Genomic DNA, 17,602 nt, shown 5'->3' with positions numbered 1-17,602 from the left:
GCTAACCTGTGAAGCAAGGAGATATTGAGAAGACATTTCAATTTGATTTCGCAGAGCTTTTTCTTTCAGAATGTTTCGTTTGCGAAGTACAATGCCGGATTAGTGCACTATTTATGCAATATTTTTACAATATTTTTGAGTCTACATATGTGTATATCTGTATCTGTATTTTGTATATGCATTAAGCATTAATGGTTCATTATTAATATTCTTAGGAAGTTGAACAGTTTTGATATACTAAAAATATACTGAACAGTTTTGATATACTAAGCATTAATGTATATTATATAATATAATGTACATTTTTAATATACTAAAAATATATTATTTTTGTACTAAATGTACATTATGGTCCACACAGATTGAATAAAATCATATCAGTCAACAAAACGTCATATACTATTGGACTAAAGAGAAACTTGCATTACTGAGCCTAACACAAAATATATTATCGACCTGGTCCATATCCGCCTATCTAGCCCAAAACCCGAACCCAATAGCCCAACTATAAATACCTGATACCAAACCCTAGATATTATATGCCGACGATTCATTCCCTCCGCCTTCGACCCAATTCTCCACACATCATCCCAAAGCTACGCTGTTTCCGGCATGTTGGGGTTCCAACGGAATATCCACTGTCGAAGAGCAATCCATTTGTTCAAACTCACCTTCATGCATTCTGTGTCTGGTAATTTTTGCAATTTATGAGGATATTTTGTTACAAATTCCATATACTGATCTGGGAATCGTCTACACCGGAGGCAGACCTGTTCATTCTATGAACAAATCGTGTAAAACAGTGCTGATCGAAAAAGAGAAGTACCTATTCCCTCTTCATATGAGTTTTCCAGTTGTTTATTATAATATTCTTGCCTATATAGGGTTTAGTATTTCTATATGTTCTAAAAAGATATAGTGCTTCTTTTTTTACTTAAATTTGCATGTATTTATCTACAAATTTATTTCTTAGTGTTTAATTACTTCATTTTTATTTCAATCATCTTACTTTTTTATCTGCTTATAAGAGACTTTTTTTTTTGTTAAATGCACTCCTATGATGAAAGTAGAATTCTGAAAACTCAAATCTTTTTTCTAAGTATTACTTTTCAATTTTTTTTTTTTGGATAAACAGAATGTGTGCTGATTCATTTTAATATAAATTTGACTGTATTTTTTACTTGATTTTTATTCCTGTCATGATGTTTTTTTTTATATCTACTAATAAGATGTTATTTAAAGCACCTGTTGTAAGTTGAATTCTGATAGCTATAGATTTTTGTTGACATTGTAAACAACTGAAATGGATTTGGTAATTGAAATTGGTTTAGTTGGTGTTGTGTATTAATATTTAGGACAATATAAAAACTAAGTGTGGATTCTAATAGACAATAGTCTCTTTAACCCTACAAAACTACAAATTACAAATTGCTATTTGGTAAAAGAAACCAACATTTAAATTACAGATCGAATATTGGGCCATTGAGGGCTTCAATAATCTCTCATGTCCTATATTATGTCTCAAACTTGTACTGCTGCATCGTTTTAGTTGAAGCACCTGAAATTTTGAGTAAAAAAATAGCAAACAATTGGATAACAGTTATACAGAACAGATATAACAAAAAAACCCCAAAATAGTAAATATTTCTTCACAGGGTGCATATAATATTTCAACTTCATTAGCTGCCAGCATCCTAGAGATGATTAAAAAAAAGTTAGGAACTGAAAATATAGCAAGTGAAATTGTGTAATCACAGGAGCAGAAAGTTGGGAAGAAATCAATAATGATGAACAATTAATCTATAGTGTGTTTACAGTTTTGTATAAATTACCTGATTGTATTTTGATAGCAAAGAATTTGCTGGCATCCAATAAGGTCGGACCAACCGCACCCAGATTTCTCTCTTGTTGTGGATAGGGCTAACCTGTGAAGCAAGGAGATATTGAGAAGACATTTCAATTTGATTTCGCAGAGCTTTTTCATTCAGAAGGTTTCGTTTGCGAAGTACAATGCCGGATTAGTGCACTATTTATACAATATTTTTGAGTCTACATATGTGTATATCTGTATCTGTATTTTGTATATGCATTAAGCATTAATGGTTCATTATTAATATTCTTAGGAGATCGAACAGTTTTCAAGCAACCTTTCACGTTTCAAGATATTTAAATATCAGTTTCAAAGACATAAATAAATAAATAAAATGCATGCATTTTGTAAAAATGCTTCTGCCCATTGAACTGCAACCCTGACTTTGGCGGGAAATTTTGGCTCTGCTTTATTATAGTAGAAGATTTGAAAAAAAAAAAGGGGCAGAATAATTTGGATGGGAAATAGAGCCACTTCCGGCTTCCTTTATATATATATATATATATATATATATATATATATATATATATATATATATATATATATATATATATATAGATTTCTTTCCTCCATTTTTCAATTGGTACTTGATCAATGGTCTATTAATCTTATGAAGCTGTAAAGTACCATACCCATTTAATTGCAGTACTTTTTCTTTAATCTATAGTTGATTCAGGATTCTGCATTTCTAGCTAGGGGCTTTATGATATCTGATTATTGCAGAGACTAGAGAATACAAATGGAGTGGTTGCTGATTGTTGTTTCATTGACTGTAATATGGGTGGCTTCTCTTTGCAAAGTTCTCCATGAATCTCTGTCTGGCTCCAAGGCTACATTTTTAGATGATGGTAAGAAGGCAGCCCTTCTAAAGCTTAACCTTAGTTTTGATTCCGTAGTGCAACATTTCAAAAATTCCCTCATCTCCGTTTATGTGTATATTCATATGGTATGATGTATTCTTTTGGAAACTTGTATGTGTGTGAATTTATAAGAGATCCATTATGATCCTCTTTTTTTCTTTTTTTTTTTTTTTTTTTTTTTTTTTTTGGATTTCTGTTAATTATTCAGGTGGAGTTTCTCTGAAGAGAAATGTTTTGTTGGTTATTGCCCATCCTGATGATGAATCTATGTAAGGTTGAAAACAGAAGTTTGTTCTTTATCTTGAGATGATGTTATGCTCCTTCCTTCAGAGATTTAAGTGAGATAAATACTTTTCTTACCTGAGATCATCCTCATTAGATAAACAATTATCCCAGCTGAGAACATCAAAAAATGTATTCAGTATAGAACATCCCACTTTTTGAGTGGCCAAAAATGGCCATTACATTCTGACTTATCTGAAGTTACAGCTTTTTTGTTTGTGGTTAGTTGGGCAAGTGACTTTTTTACTAAGTTAATGGATATAATCTCTCTTGTTCAATTATATAATGTGACCCAATAAATTTTAGTTATAATCTGTAACTTTGCAGGTTCTTTGCTCCAACCATCAATTACCTAACTTCAAAGGGGCACACCGTACACATATTGTGCATGTCAACTGGTAAGATACTGTCAAAAGTTCATAATCTTTGTTATCTATACTATTGTTAAAAGAACTAAACAGAGAGCCTGCAATTGGGGATTCAACAATATTTTTTGTCACCTGGCATGTTTATATGGTGATTTGGTTAAAGTTACACAAGTGTTATTGGTTTTACTGGGATTCAAATATATTACCATTGGCATCTTACAGGTGGTTTTTATTTTCAATTCTTAGTATTTTTTGCCTGTTTTAAAATGCTTTCAACTTCAGCTCTTCACATGCTTGTTACAAGAAATATCGCAGCTCTATATAAATCTGAAAATAGTCTTAGCATTTGATGTGCAACTAGATGTTCCTAGTGAGCATTCGTGCCATTATGCACATCAATTAGGTTCTTAATCATTTACCTTATACAGAAATGCTAGGTGTATGTTTTATTTTCCTTCCAAAAGGGTTTACATGAAACTGATGCGTGTGTTATCTTATTTATTTTGTTAATTACTGGATAGCAATTTGGTTTTCCTGAATTGCATGCTTCTTTGGCACATAAGATATATGAATTAAAGCAGTTTGTATTTAGAATACTATTCCTTGAATCCTTGTAACTTCTTCCATATGCTCCTACTTGTGGTGCAGTATTTTTTGGAATTTAAGTAGTTATGTTCAATTTGATAAAACGAAGGAATAATGTTCATTTTTTTTTTATACTTTGAAGAAATGATCGCATATTCCTCCTATTTCTCACAAAAGGTATTCACCCTCTTCTAATAGAAGTTAAAGAGGCTAATTGTCTGAGGTTAGAGGGCCATTCGATTGACTTGTACTAATGAGAATTTGACTCCAGGAGAAAATGAAAAATAAAAAAAAAATGTTGAATTGGATTTGTTGCAACTGATCATTTTGAAAAATAATAAAATTTAATGTCTACGTGTAGGTAATGCAGATGGCATGGGGGATACTAGAAAACAAGAGCTCTACCTGGCTGCTGCAACCCTTAAGGTAATATGAAATCTGATAAGCATTCTTGCTTGTGCATTGAGCCTTTATTTAATTCCACCAATTGAATCTTAGGTTTTATTATTATTATTATTATTATTACTATTATTATTATTATTATTATTATTATTTAGTATTATTATTATTTATTTATTTATTTATTTATTATTATTATTATAAGGGTAAAATAAGCTCTTCATCAAACTTAAAAAATCTCCTATTGAACCCCTGAACTTGAAAAAAATTGTACAATTGAACTATTTTTGTGGTAATCAACAGTTTACCTATAAAAAATTATCAACATGGCAGTTTTTTCCTTAATAATCTTACATGGCTAATTTTTTGCTAAAATGTCATTATACATGGTGTCTATTGTCTAACAATAAGAAAAATAATGAAAAAGGGCCAAATAGACCACTAAACACATAAGGAAATGCAATTAAGCATTCAGCCAGTAAACTACAAAAAAGTGTAATTGACTCATTAAACAAGCTGAAATCATGCAGTTCTACCAAATAGTTGGTTGCTTTTTAATATCGGGTCATCTTGCTTACATCACTAGTACAAAATTGAACATAGAAGATTGACCATAGGCTACCATTATTAAAAGAATGGTTGCCTAATCTTAGTCCAAAAATTCGCGGTGGCAATTTTGTAAATAAGTGATCAATAATGCGCCACTATTATTAGCTGCAATGGTTGTCCATTGCATTTTTTTATTATGTATTTTTAAAAAAATAAAAAATATTACTTTATAATAGGCCACCTTAAAAATCAAATACAAATTGCTTTATATTAGGCAACCATTTTAAAGAGAAATGGTTGCTTAATTTTAACCCAGATCTAATAATCTCCCAAGACGACGCCTCACTGCTTCAGCTTCTTCAGATCTGTCATCTGCTTCAGCTTCACGTACGTCGAACACCCGCACCGCCGTTCACACCACCGACGTCGCACACCGGCCACCACCGTCGCACACCACCACCGTAGACGTCGCGACACACAGTACACCACCGTCGCACAACACCCACCACCGCTACGCCGATGCCACAGCCGCCACCACGCCGTCGATCTGCACCGCTCCCTTGCCCTAAGACGACGACGGCTGTCCTGTGACGCCACAACCGCCGGCTTCGATCTGTTGCAGGTAGGGGTTTTTTTTTTTTTTTTTTTTTTTTTTTAATGTTTAGTAATATGATTTATATAAACCCTCTTATATAAAGGTTTTTTTTTACATGAGGATGTACTTCATACAGGGCGCGTGTTTCCTTTGTTGATCATGCCTCCTCGGGGTATGAATGCACGGATTCTGTTCAATGAGTTTTGCATGTTTTGTGTTTCTTGCTGAGTGGCAGTTCCTAGGATTTTGTTTGAACTCTGATGCTGTGACCGATGGATGTATTCTGCATGAGGTTTTGAGCTTATTAAGGAGATGGGAATTTAGTTGTGTCCATGGGATTTAGCTTTGGGTTTGAAAATATAATGGAAGAGGTAGTTGGTGTTTGGTTTTGTAATGGAATTAAGAACATTTAATTTGATTGATAAAATGGGTTAATGAATTAAGTTGCTAATGTGTTGTTTCAATGGAGAAATATGGGATGAGGCCTCTGTTGTTTATATCTCCAACCCAGATTTTTTTTTTTTTCCTGTTGCTTCAATTGAGAAATGTGGGATGTGGTGTTTCATGTCTGTTGTTCAGTATTCAATTGAATGCAAGTAATTGCAGATTTCCACTTCCCTCAATTTAGACATATCAATTTTGGTGGTTATCATTTCATCTCTAATGGATTTCATGAATCAGTTGATTCTACTGTTTCATTACAGAAATTAGCAATGCCACATTTTAACTTTCATTTTTGATCATATGCTTGTAACTAACATTTATCATCTCATCGGTTAATGATTAAATGATACCGTTAGATTTCTTTTCTTCTTCTGAAGAAATATTGAGTGCCAAGTGTGGCATTTATCTTTTATCCTTAATCACATTCTTTTCTGTGTGTTATTTTTGGGTGGGGGAACTTGCTACTGAAATTTTGGTTGAATACCCTAGATCTAATGACTCTAGTTTGGTGATTAAAGTGTCTCAATGCATATAAAATGAACCCATACAGATAAAAACTAAAGAGGATGTTTGATGCCGAGCTTTGTGTTTACTCTGTTAATTAGGAGATTTATTGTTTGGCTGCTTCATGTTTTAACTTAGTCTGTATAGGTTTCCCGGTACTTCAAAAAGTAATGAAATTATATGGTGGCTAAAGCAGTTAGATGGACAGATATCATACTTGTGCCAAATTGCCAAAATATATTCTTTTGCAAGTGAAATTCCACATTCCCATAGCCTTCAAAAGCTTGAAGGTTTTTCTCTAATTTTAACCTGTTATTGGGAATGAAAGTACACACCATTTTTAATATGATTGACTATTTTGATATTGGGCAATGAACTGTTATTTTGCATGTGTGGCTTGTGAAGTCAGTTGCAATATTTATTCATTAGGATGCTTCATAATCCTTATGTCTGGATAATTGAGTAATTTCACAAGCTTAGTTTTAAGTGATTCAACTACAATTAATTTTTTCAACAGCAGCAAGCCCTGAAGATATCTTGTTTATGATATTTTCTTGATTAACACTGGTCTAAGCCGAGGAGATACCAGCAAGGCTACAGGTATCATCAGCTGTTTTAATTGTAGGTTGTACTGCTCTAATTTCTAGAAGCAAAATTTCCAAGCTGGTATCATTAATGTCTTGAAAAGAATATGTGATGTTATAGTGCAAATAATATTTAACAGTCAAGTGTTAGCACATAAAAGATCCTTGATTGACTTTAAATTTCTTACTTTAACTCTGTATTTCCCTTTCCAGAACACAAGCTTGCCACCTTTGATGGAGCATGATCTACATATAGAGTACCCGGTGCCATCAGGTGTCTTGAGGGGAATTAAGTTTAATATTCTATCTGAGTCAGATGCTGTAAGTACTTGCTATGTTTCATGATCTTATATTACTAGTAATTTTGAGTGCTAAAGCAGGTCCTAAATCTGTTCTATCTATTTCCTTATCAATTTCTATAATATGAATGATGTTTCCAGCATGTTTCATGGTATTGACATGCCCCTTTAGTTTATATTACCAGAATGCTAGCTTTAGATTAGACACCATTCTCATATTTCCTTGCTTACCCTTCTTCTTGCCTCTGTCTGAACTCCTTTCTCTCTCTACGAATCTAGCTAGAAAGTTCATTCTACAATGCGTCCTCTCATCGTTAATCCGTGAATTTCTGAATAGATCTAGCTTAGTTGTAGCGGATCTGCTCGGCAACAAATCTAAGGAAAAATCCAACATCAAAGTTAAAGGTAAGCATCAATATATATATATATATATATATATATATATATATATATATATATATATATATATATTGAGTACGTAACTGAAGAAACCTTTCGAGCAGGCTTCTGGCTCCTAACCGTATTCGAGTCATGGCAAACTCCAATTTCACACTTCGAGCGTGTGTGGGCTCCAAGAAGAATAGACTAGAATAGTAGAATAACAATATATTTCCTCTGAATGGTTCCCCGTATTCATATACAATGGACCTATTTATACTAAATTACTAACACATATAATAATTAAGTTATTACAATTATTCTAACTATACAAGGTAATAATATATTCTAATATACATAATTTCCTTATACTAATATTTAGTCAATTATCCTCTAATTACATATATTCACTCCTTGTAGACCATCCCTTAATTAAACCACCAATTATTTCTTTCCTTTGTTGCGTATTTTGATTCGGACATCTTTTGAATTGAATTCAGAAGCATTTAATACGCAACAAAGGAAAGAAATAATTGGTGGTTTAATTAAGGGATGGTCTACAAGGAATGAATATATGTAATTAGAGGATAATTGACTAAATATTAGTATAAGGAAATTATGTATATTAGAATATATTATTACCTTGTATAGTTAGAATAATTGTAATAACTTAATTATTATATGTGTTAGTAATTTAGTATAAATAGGTCCATTGTATATGAATACGGGGAACCATTCAGAGGAAATATATTGTTATTCTAGTCTATTCTTCTTGGAGCCCACACACGCTCGAAGTGTGAAATTGGAGTTTGCCGTGACTCGAATACGGTTAGGAGCCAGAAGCCTGCTCGAAAGGTTTCTTCAGTTACGTACTGACTCGAATACGGTTAGGAGCCAGAAGCCTGCTCGAAAGGTTTCTTCAGTTACGTACTGAGTACGTAACTGAAGAAACCTTTCGAGCAGGCTTCTGGCTCCTAACCGTATTCGAGTCACGGCAAACTCCAATTTCACACTTCGAGCGTGTGTGGGCTCCAAGAAGAATAGACTAGAATAACAATATATTTCCTCTGAATGGTTCCCCGTATTCATATACAATGGACCTATTTATACTAAATTACTAACACATATAATAATTAAGTTATTACAATTATTCTAACTATACAAGGTAATAATATATTCTAATATACATAATTTCCTTATACTAATATTTAGTCAATTATCCTCTAATTACATATATTCATTCCTTGTAGACCATCCCTTAATTAAACCACCAATTATTTCTTTCCTTTGTTGCGTATCACTTATATATATATATATATATATATATATATATATATATATATATATATATATATATATATATATTTATATATATTTACTTAGTGTTTGAATTTTTCATTCGTTTCCTGCGTATATACTTCGTGTGTGCGCCTGCGTATATACTCTCTCATTTCTTTGGTCCTTACCCCCGGTTTCTGCCTTGTCATTGCTTTGAAATTCCAAATGTTGACTTGTTAGTGTTTTTGTTTTGTTAAGCTTGCTAAAATTTTAGGATGAGACTGAAGAAAGGATTTCTTCCCAAGTCAAGGAGAAACCAGGTTTGTCCTTGTCATTCTTGATCTTCTTTACCTGCAATTTAATATTAGAATTGTATATGTACTGTGTTTTAATATAAAAAAAAAGTATACTTAATTTCTTCCTCTATGTGTTGGTAATAATCCGAAGTAAAATATATTTCTTAAATCCTTTTTTTTATTGTTATTTAATCTAAATTATTCTTTACATATATACATTAATTTCAATTTTTTTTTTGTCAAAAAATAAATTTGAATTTCTGTAAGATTAATTTGTGAGCTTAAAATTACTATAATATTATGTTAAAATTTTTATATATTTATATATCTATATATATATACACACACATACCGCTTGAGAATAAAAATACCCTAAACACAATAAAAATAAAGTTATTTTGATGCATTTAAATTTTGTTCCTGCAGTAAGTTTTACCTATGCATTCTGCCCAGGCTGAGTTAGATCACCAGTCGTAGTGGAAAGATTATCTTCACCAATCTGCAAGCTTGAACAGAATTTAGAAACTTTCGGCGAATCTATGCAAATGTTAAATGTAAACTCTCCACCTGTTCCTTCTTCGTTACAATATATCTATATACACTCATTATTTTTTGGAAACATCTATAAATGCTTTTTACTTACCTCTGAATCATGAAATTACACACACACACCAAAAAAAAAAAAAAAAAACCAAAGCTAGAATGTATGGCTACATAAAAACATTTTAAGAATGAATAATTGGAATGGTCAGTAAGTAAAGAGTCTAAATATGAATTTAATGACATGAGAAAAAACAAAAGATCTAGCCTTTTATACTATTGACTATCCAAATCAGATGGAATGACAGATTTATTTATGAAATTAATTTGTTCCAACTGAATTTTTTTTTTTCTGGTTTTAACATTGAGTTATTTTATAAATATGTTGCAGATTTGAGACCCATGTGTACAGCAAAACTGGAAAATACTGCAAGACAAATAGTAAGTCTATTTGATAAAGAGTTTGAATCTAAAATAGCAGGTGTGCTTATATTGTACCTTTATCTTCAATATTGTGTTTTCTCTTTCCATGTATAGTAGTTGACGCCTTCAACTTTTTCATTCTTCTTGCATTTGTTTGCTATCCACTTGAAAAAGTTTCCCTTCCGAATGAATATATAGTGAACATGTTTGTTTCTTGAATGCCATATATATCAGCTTGTAGAGAACTCAAAAGTCACTATTAAGAATTGCTATAGTGTACTCAATGTTTGCTATCAATGATTACTGCATAGTGGTAGGGCTAGCTCTATAATGCATGCAAACATAAAAATGAGATTGAAGGTCTCCTATATTTTTTTTTTCTCAATTTGAGCAGTGTTGACAATGAGAATAAGTCATACTTGGTCTATAATTTGGAAGATTTCATTCATCTTAATAGTTATTGATGAGAACTCTGCTCACAGGACAATTTCTAGTGCTCTATTTCTCTAATTTGTGTATATATAGAAATTCATAATTGTTGTTTGAATATAAAACAGTGAACAAAAAATATTAACTTAGGATCTTCCTCAATGAGGACATCTATAAGTCTTGTTATGGAGAGTATATCTCCATCACCTATCCAATAATATCTGATACTATATAATGAAGTATGTATTAGAAGTATATTTACTATGATTTATATAGAATATAAATAACATGAATGAGAAGTTGTACCTGTTAGTTCTTACTGATCAACCTCCTCTTTGTCTAGCTAACAATGTTTTGAAAGAAAATTACAAAATTTATCTACGTACCTCTGCATCATGAAATAAGCATTCCATGCTTTTGATTGTTTTTTTTTTTTTTTTTTTTTTTTTTTTTTTTTTTTTTTTTTTTTTTTTTTGTTCTTCTTGATTCAAATAGCTGATATGTGTGCTCTAAAAGTCTCTAATGGCTTTTTGGGTGTGATAAAGATGGGTTTGAGACCCAAGAACAAAGTGGCTAGACATCAAGCTTCAATTGTCAAAGAAGAATGCATCACTCGTTTTTTGTTTCCTTGTCCCTTTTCTGTATATAAGCAAAGGTCAATGTTGGCTGTGTAGATGATGTAGATGATTACCAAATGTAATTCAGTTCTTCATGGGATAGAGAATGGTTTAAAATAATAGAAAGAAAAATATCACCTTTGTTTCTTGAACATCATCATGAGATAGAGCAGCTACAATGCAAATGTGGGTTTCAACATGTATGCAATATGTGCTATTTATAGATAGTTTCCCCCCAAAATTTATTTTTAAAATTATGTACTTTTAGAACACCATGCTTGCTCTTCTTCCGTAAGTAAGCTAAGTACTATTGGAAAATGGAATACAGCTGTAATTCAGAGTAGTTAAATGTCTTTGTCAGACTATTAAGCAATATAGTTTAAAGAAATTTGGAAAAAAAAAAGGGGCAGAATAATTTGGATGGGAAATGGAGCCACTTCCGGCTTCCTTTATATATATAGATTTCTTTCCTCCATTTTTCAATTGGTACTTGATCAATGGTCTATTAATCTTATGAAGCTGTAAAGTACCATACCCATTTAATTGCAGTACTTTTTCTTTAATCTATAGTTGATTCAGGATTCTGCATTTCTAGCTAGGGGCTTTATGATATCTGATTATTGCAGAGACTAGAGAATACAAATGGAGTGGTTGCTGATTGTTGTTTCATTGACTGTAATATGGGTGGCTTCTCTTTGCAAAGTTCTCCATGAATCTCTGTCTGGCTCCAAGGCTACATTTTTAGATGATGGTAAGAAGGCAGCCCTTCTAAAGCTTAACCTTAGTTTTGATTCCGTAGTGCAACATTTCAAAAATTCCCTCATCTCCGTTTATGTGTATATTCATATGGTATGATGTATTCTTTTGGAAACTTGTATGTGTGTGAATTTATAAGAGATCCATTATGATCCTCTTTTTTTCTTTTTTCTTTTTTTTTTTTTTTTTTTTTTTGGATTTCTGTTAATTATTCAGGTGGAGTTTCTCTGAAGAGAAATGTTTTGTTGGTTATTGCCCATCCTGATGATGAATCTATGTAAGGTTGAAAACAGAAGTTTGTTCTTTATCTTGAGATGATGTTATGCTCCTTCCTTCAGAGATTTAAGTGAGATAAATACTTTTCTTACCTGAGATCATCCTCATTAGATAAACAATTATCCCAGCTGAGAACATCAAAAAATGTATTCAGTATAGAACATCCCACTTTTTGAGTGGCCAAAAATGGCCATTACATTCTGACTTATCTGAAGTTACAGCTTTTTTGTTTGTGGTTAGTTGGGCAAGTGACTTTTTTACTAAGTTAATGGATATAATCTCTCTTGTTCAATTATATAATGTGACCCAATAAATTTTAGTTATAATCTGTAACTTTGCAGGTTCTTTGCTCCAACCATCAATTACCTAACTTCAAAGGGGCACACCGTACACATATTATGCATGTCAACTGGTAAGATACTGTCAAAAGTTCATAATCTTTGTTATCTATACTATTGTTAAAAGAACTAAACAGAGAGCCTGCAATTGGGGATTCAACAATATTTTTTGTCACCTGGCATGTTTATATGGTGATTTGGTTAAAGTTACACAAGTGTTATTGGTTTTACTGGGATTCAAATATATTACCATTGGCATCTTACAGGTGGTTTTTATTTTCAATTCTTAGTATTTTTTGCCTGTTTTAAAATGCTTTCAACTTCAGCTCTTCACATGCTTGTTACAAGAAATATCGCAGCTCTATATAAATCTGAAAATAGTCTTAGCATTTGATGTGCAACTAGATGTTCCTAGTGAGCATTCGTGCCATTATGCACATCAATTAGGTTCTTAATCATTTACCTTATACAGAAATGCTAGGTGTATGTTTTATTTTCCTTCCAAAAGGGTTTACATGAAACTGATGCGTGTGTTATCTTATTTATTTTGTTAATTACTGGATAGCAATTTGGTTTTCCTGAATTGCATGCTTCTTTGGCACATAAGATATATGAATTAAAGCAGTTTGTATTTAGAATACTATTCCTTGAATCCTTGTAACTTCTTCCATATGCTCCTACTTGTGGTGCAGTATTTTTTGGAATTTAAGTAGTTATGTTCAATTTGATAAAACGAAGGAATAATGTTCATTTTTTTTTTATACTTTGAAGAAATGATCGCATATTCCTCCTATTTCTCACAAAAGGTATTCACCCTCTTCTAATAGAAGTTAAAGAGGCTAATTGTCTGAGGTTAGAGGGCCATTCGATTGACTTGTACTAATGAGAATTTGACTCCAGGAGAAAATGAAAAATAAAAAAAAAATGTTGAATTGGATTTGTTGCAACTGATCATTTTGAAAAATAATAAAATTTAATGTCTACGTGTAGGTAATGCAGATGGCATGGGGGATACTAGAAAACAAGAGCTCTACCTGGCTGCTGCAACCCTTAAGGTAATATGAAATCTGATAAGCATTCTTGCTTGTGCATTGAGCCTTTATTTAATTCCACCAATTGAATCTTAGGTTTTATTATTATTATTATTATTATTACTATTATTATTATTATTTAGTATTATTATTATTTATTTATTTATTTATTTATTTATTATTATTATTATAAGGGTAAAATAAGCTCTTCATCAAACTTAAAAAATCTCCTATTGAACCCCTGAACTTGAAAAAAATTGTACAATTGAACTATTTTTGTGGTAATCAACAGTTTACCTATAAAAAATTACTAACATGGCAATTTTTTCTTTAATAATCTTACATGGCTAATTTTTTGCTAAAATGTCATTATACATGGTGTCTATTGTCTAACAATAAGAAAAATAATGAAAAAGGGCCAAATAGACCACTAAACACATAAGGAAATGCAATTAAGCATTCAGCCAGTAAACTACAAAAAAAGTGTAATTGACTCATTAAACAAGCTGAAATCATGCAGTTCTACCAAATAGTTGGTTGCTTTTTAATATCTGGCCATCTTGCTTACATGGATTACCATGTAGCATTTATTTATAGTTCTTATTCTTATTTAGCAAATTCATTGGACATGTCACCCTTCTCTTCTTTTTTTTTTTACAAAATGGTGTCTGAAAATGAACTACACCCCAAATTACACTACCAAAAAACAGCATATTCCTACAAACGTGGTAGATGACTTTTCAGATTTGAAGTATAAACTCAAAATTTCTGTTTGTTCTTCAAACCCAAAATTTCTAGGTTTTTTCCTGAGAACCCATATTTGTCAAAGAACCCAAAGATCTCTTGACCGGAGAACCCATTGCATGATTTGTGTTTGCCTATGGTAGTTTTGGGGTGAAAAAAAAATGATTTAGCATTGGTGTCGATGACGAAAGACATTTAAAAAAAATGTAAAATTGATTATTAATTATACACTCTAGCTTACAGGCAAAAATCTGGTAAAAGGGGTTTAATTGCATGATTTATTGAGTTTGAGTATGTGATTGGAGGTTTTTTAAGTTTGATGGCTAATTGCTGTTTTGACAATAGTTGGAGGGCTTATTTGACCCTTATCCCCTTTATAAAAAAATCTTCAGACTTATTTTGTTTAGTGCTTGTACCTCTACTGTGTTTTTTTTTTTACTATAATCAAGTTCTGGTTATTATATCAGAAATCTATGATGATCTTCCTTTGCATGGTTTATTGATCTGTTCTGAATTAACTCAGGTTTCTCCACAGCAAGTAAATATCTTGGATCATCCAGATTTGCAGGTTTGTTTCAGAAAAGTCTGCAACTTCTTAGCATCTTCTCTGAATCATCCTCATTCCTCAGAATTGTATACTGTTATGTCTAGGATGGTTTTGGCAAAATTTGGAACAGTGATTTGTTGGCTGGAATTGTGAAGGAGGAAGTAGACAACCATTCTATTGATGTAGTAAGTAATTTCCAAGCCCAGTTTGGCATTGGCCTTTAGAGATACAAACACAAAGTTGGTGGTTAATTACATATCAGCTGGTTTTCTATCTGCAAAATGTAGTTTTTTATTTTATATTTGTAATGTTCACAAATGGAAAATTGAAGATGGGCTTAATACATATCAAAAAGAATTACTTGGGTATAGGGTTATACCATGGCTGGCAAATCTGGTCTTGATGGGTAAAACTTATACCACGGCTGGCAATTCCGTTGTTGACTTTGATTCTTGGCTTAAAAGTTGATGGCAACTATCATTACTATTTTAAGTGCTGCTACAGTTTTATTTATTTATTTTTAAAGTATTGCATATTTGCATTATCTCCAATGACACATTTTTATCTCACTGTTTTCATGCATTTCCTCTTTTGTTTATGGAGTAGTTATTTTGTATAGTTTTCTTTTGATTGGTCTTAATAAGTTCTTTTCTTTCTTTTACAGGTCATTAGTTTCGACAATTATGGTGTTTCTGGCCATTGTAATCATTGTGATGTGCATCGAGGTGTGCGGTGAGTTGATCTTAAGTTGTTAAATCAAGGAATGTTCCTTTAAGACATTCTTGTTACTGCTTATAGTACCATGGAAAGTTTTATTCTAACTGCACAAGTTCTTTTCTTTTCTGGCTTTGTATATATGTCAGAAAACTGTTGCAGGATACTTCACACAAAAATGTTGAAGCATGGGAGCTTGTAAGTCCTCTACTTCTTCAAGCACTAATTGTTGTTTTCATGTCTGATGAATTTGATTGGCAATTCATATCATGAGGTCCTATTATTTTGCACTTCTCATTGCTATACATTACTGATTCTGTATTACGATTTTCAGGTCAGCACTAATATATTGCGCAAATACATTGGACCAGTTGATATCTGGTTGTCTATCTTATATGCAAAGCTCCATCCAAATGGACAAATGCATTTCTTGATAAATGAACGTCCTTGCAAAAGCTATGCTGCAATGGGCCAACACCGGAGCCAATGGGTTTGGTACGTAAGCCTTTACTCTTTATTCCAATTGGTGTCACCGTGCAGATGTATTATCCTCCTCCTAAGGGGAATGGGAATCCAATAGATTGAATAGAAAAATGAAAAGGATCTTCTTCTTCTTCTTCTTCTTCTTCTTCCTAAGGGGAATGGGAATCCAATAGATTGAATAGAAAAATGAAAAGGATAGTGTTCTCTCTTGCAGGTTTCGTAAGCTTTTTGTATCCTTCTCCAACTATTCCTTTGTGAACTCTCTAAAGAAGATCAACAACTAAGCGATGCCCAGAAACATATTCTTCCTTATATTGCAGAGGTATGTTTCTTAAGACTGATTTATCTGGTGTATCATGTGATATATTGCATACCATTTCTTGCATTCTCTACTACATTCATGAAGATGGAAAGGTTGCACTGCACTCACTCCCTTTGAAGAGATTTGCTACCTTAATTTGTGCAAAACACAAAATGAATTGTTCTGAACAACAGATCGAATTCAGTACACTCAAATGTTTGGGATATTCAAAATGTTGTATTAATACCATCACAGGAAAAACAAAAACAAAAAAGAATCCCTTGTATCATCATCAACTTTGTGACTCCATTCGTCCTCTGCCTCCTGGGAGGGGTGTGAAAGCTGAACAATGGGATCAAAACACTGCATTAGGGGGGCGGTGGGTTCTCCAATAAGGTTGAATTTGGGCTAAAGTTGCTCCTCATGTTTAGCAGGGCGTTTGAAGCAGTGGAAGAATTGGAATATACAGGCTTAATGATGCTGCTGCTGATGAGTGTGAAGGGGGGCATTTGCCACGGCCACTGCCACTGCAAATGCAAATCTGTTGTTCATTATCTATCTATCTGTGTTTGGTCATTGGTGCTCTATCTATCTGTGTTTGGTCATTGGTGCAGCAAGCATTAAAACTTAAAAGCTCCGCCTGAAGAGATAGATGCTGGGAACTATATATATAACAATTTTAATTATAATTTTGATTTTGATTGGATCTTACAACATTTATAAATATAATCATGTGAGCTACACTTACCCTTGTGTTTTACCCTACCACCCAAATTATATAAAAAATTGTTGTCATAATATTTGTATTACATGTTTGTCATATTCTATTAGGATTTCTTTTATTTAGACTATAAACACTAATGTAATGAAGTATTATATATTACTGTTACAAAAATATAATTTCAATGTAACATATAGTATAATTGTAAATAGAATGAAAATAAACATACATTTAGATATGATTCATGCTAATGTATGTACGCCGCATGTTTATGTAAAAGCAAAACAAGTTGAACCTCTTCCTCCTCCTGCTGCAGCAGCAGTGCTAGCAGTGTTGGATGTTAAAATGTCTCAATTGAACAAAACTATATATATATATATATATATATATA

The 17,602-nt window shown here is 32.2% G+C and overlaps 2 protein-coding genes across 5 annotated transcripts; both read left to right on the top strand.

The window, feature by feature from the left end:
• Positions 1-2,550: 2,550 nt before the first annotated feature.
• LOC109188638 (probable N-acetylglucosaminyl-phosphatidylinositol de-N-acetylase) lies at positions 2,551-4,415 on the top strand. Its single transcript, XM_019339267.1, has 4 exons — positions 2,551-2,718; positions 2,939-2,999; positions 3,340-3,410; positions 4,327-4,415. Exons 1-4 carry the CDS (start codon positions 2,610-2,612, stop codon positions 4,398-4,400), a joined length of 315 nt encoding a protein of 104 aa, XP_019194812.1. The 5' UTR covers positions 2,551-2,609; the 3' UTR covers positions 4,401-4,415.
• Positions 4,416-7,330: 2,915 nt separating this feature from the next.
• Positions 7,331-17,299, top strand: LOC109188637 (probable N-acetylglucosaminyl-phosphatidylinositol de-N-acetylase). 4 transcript variants are annotated; one of them, XM_019339265.1, is made up of 15 exons: positions 7,331-7,361; positions 9,254-9,315; positions 9,718-9,845; positions 10,223-10,272; positions 11,927-12,051; positions 12,273-12,333; positions 12,674-12,744; positions 13,661-13,725; positions 14,969-15,013; positions 15,097-15,177; positions 15,657-15,724; positions 15,856-15,904; positions 16,041-16,201; positions 16,404-16,511; positions 16,746-17,299. In XM_019339265.1, the coding sequence occupies exons 5-14, from the start codon at positions 11,943-11,945 to the stop codon at positions 16,471-16,473; spliced, it is 780 nt and encodes a 259-aa protein (XP_019194810.1). In that variant the 5' UTR covers positions 7,331-7,361; positions 9,254-9,315; positions 9,718-9,845; positions 10,223-10,272; positions 11,927-11,942; the 3' UTR covers positions 16,474-16,511; positions 16,746-17,299. The 4 variants fall into 4 exon arrangements, 3 of the variants coding, with proteins under 3 accessions (XP_019194810.1, XP_019194811.1, XP_019194809.1); XM_019339266.1 differs by having other exon boundaries at positions 7,333-7,361; positions 9,745-9,845; XM_019339264.1 differs by lacking the exon at positions 7,331-7,361 and having other exon boundaries at positions 16,925-17,299.
• Positions 17,300-17,602: the final 303 nt, after the last annotated feature.

The sequence above is a fragment of the Ipomoea nil genome, unplaced genomic scaffold (assembly GCF_001879475.1).
Source record: "Ipomoea nil cultivar Tokyo-kokei standard unplaced genomic scaffold, Asagao_1.1 scaffold1447, whole genome shotgun sequence".
Lineage (NCBI taxonomy): Eukaryota > Viridiplantae > Streptophyta > Magnoliopsida > Solanales > Convolvulaceae > Ipomoea > Ipomoea nil.
This window is presented reverse-complemented; position numbering and strand designations above follow the sequence as displayed.

Coding starts and splice junctions, on each gene's coding strand:
- LOC109188637 (XM_019339265.1), top strand. CDS start 11,943: ATGGAGTGGTTGCTGATTGTTGTTTCATTGACTGTAATATGGGTGGCT. Junction 12,334..12,673: donor CATCCTGATGATGAATCTAT/GTAAGGTTGAAA, acceptor GTAACTTTGCAG/GTTCTTTGCTCCAACCATCA. Junction 15,725..15,855: donor GATGTGCATCGAGGTGTGCG/GTGAGTTGATCT, acceptor TATATATGTCAG/AAAACTGTTGCAGGATACTT.
- LOC109188638 (XM_019339267.1), top strand. CDS start 2,610: ATGGAGTGGTTGCTGATTGTTGTTTCATTGACTGTAATATGGGTGGCT. Junction 2,719..2,938: donor GGCTACATTTTTAGATGATG/GTAAGAAGGCAG, acceptor TTAATTATTCAG/GTGGAGTTTCTCTGAAGAGA. Junction 3,411..4,326: donor CATATTGTGCATGTCAACTG/GTAAGATACTGT, acceptor GTCTACGTGTAG/GTAATGCAGATGGCATGGGG.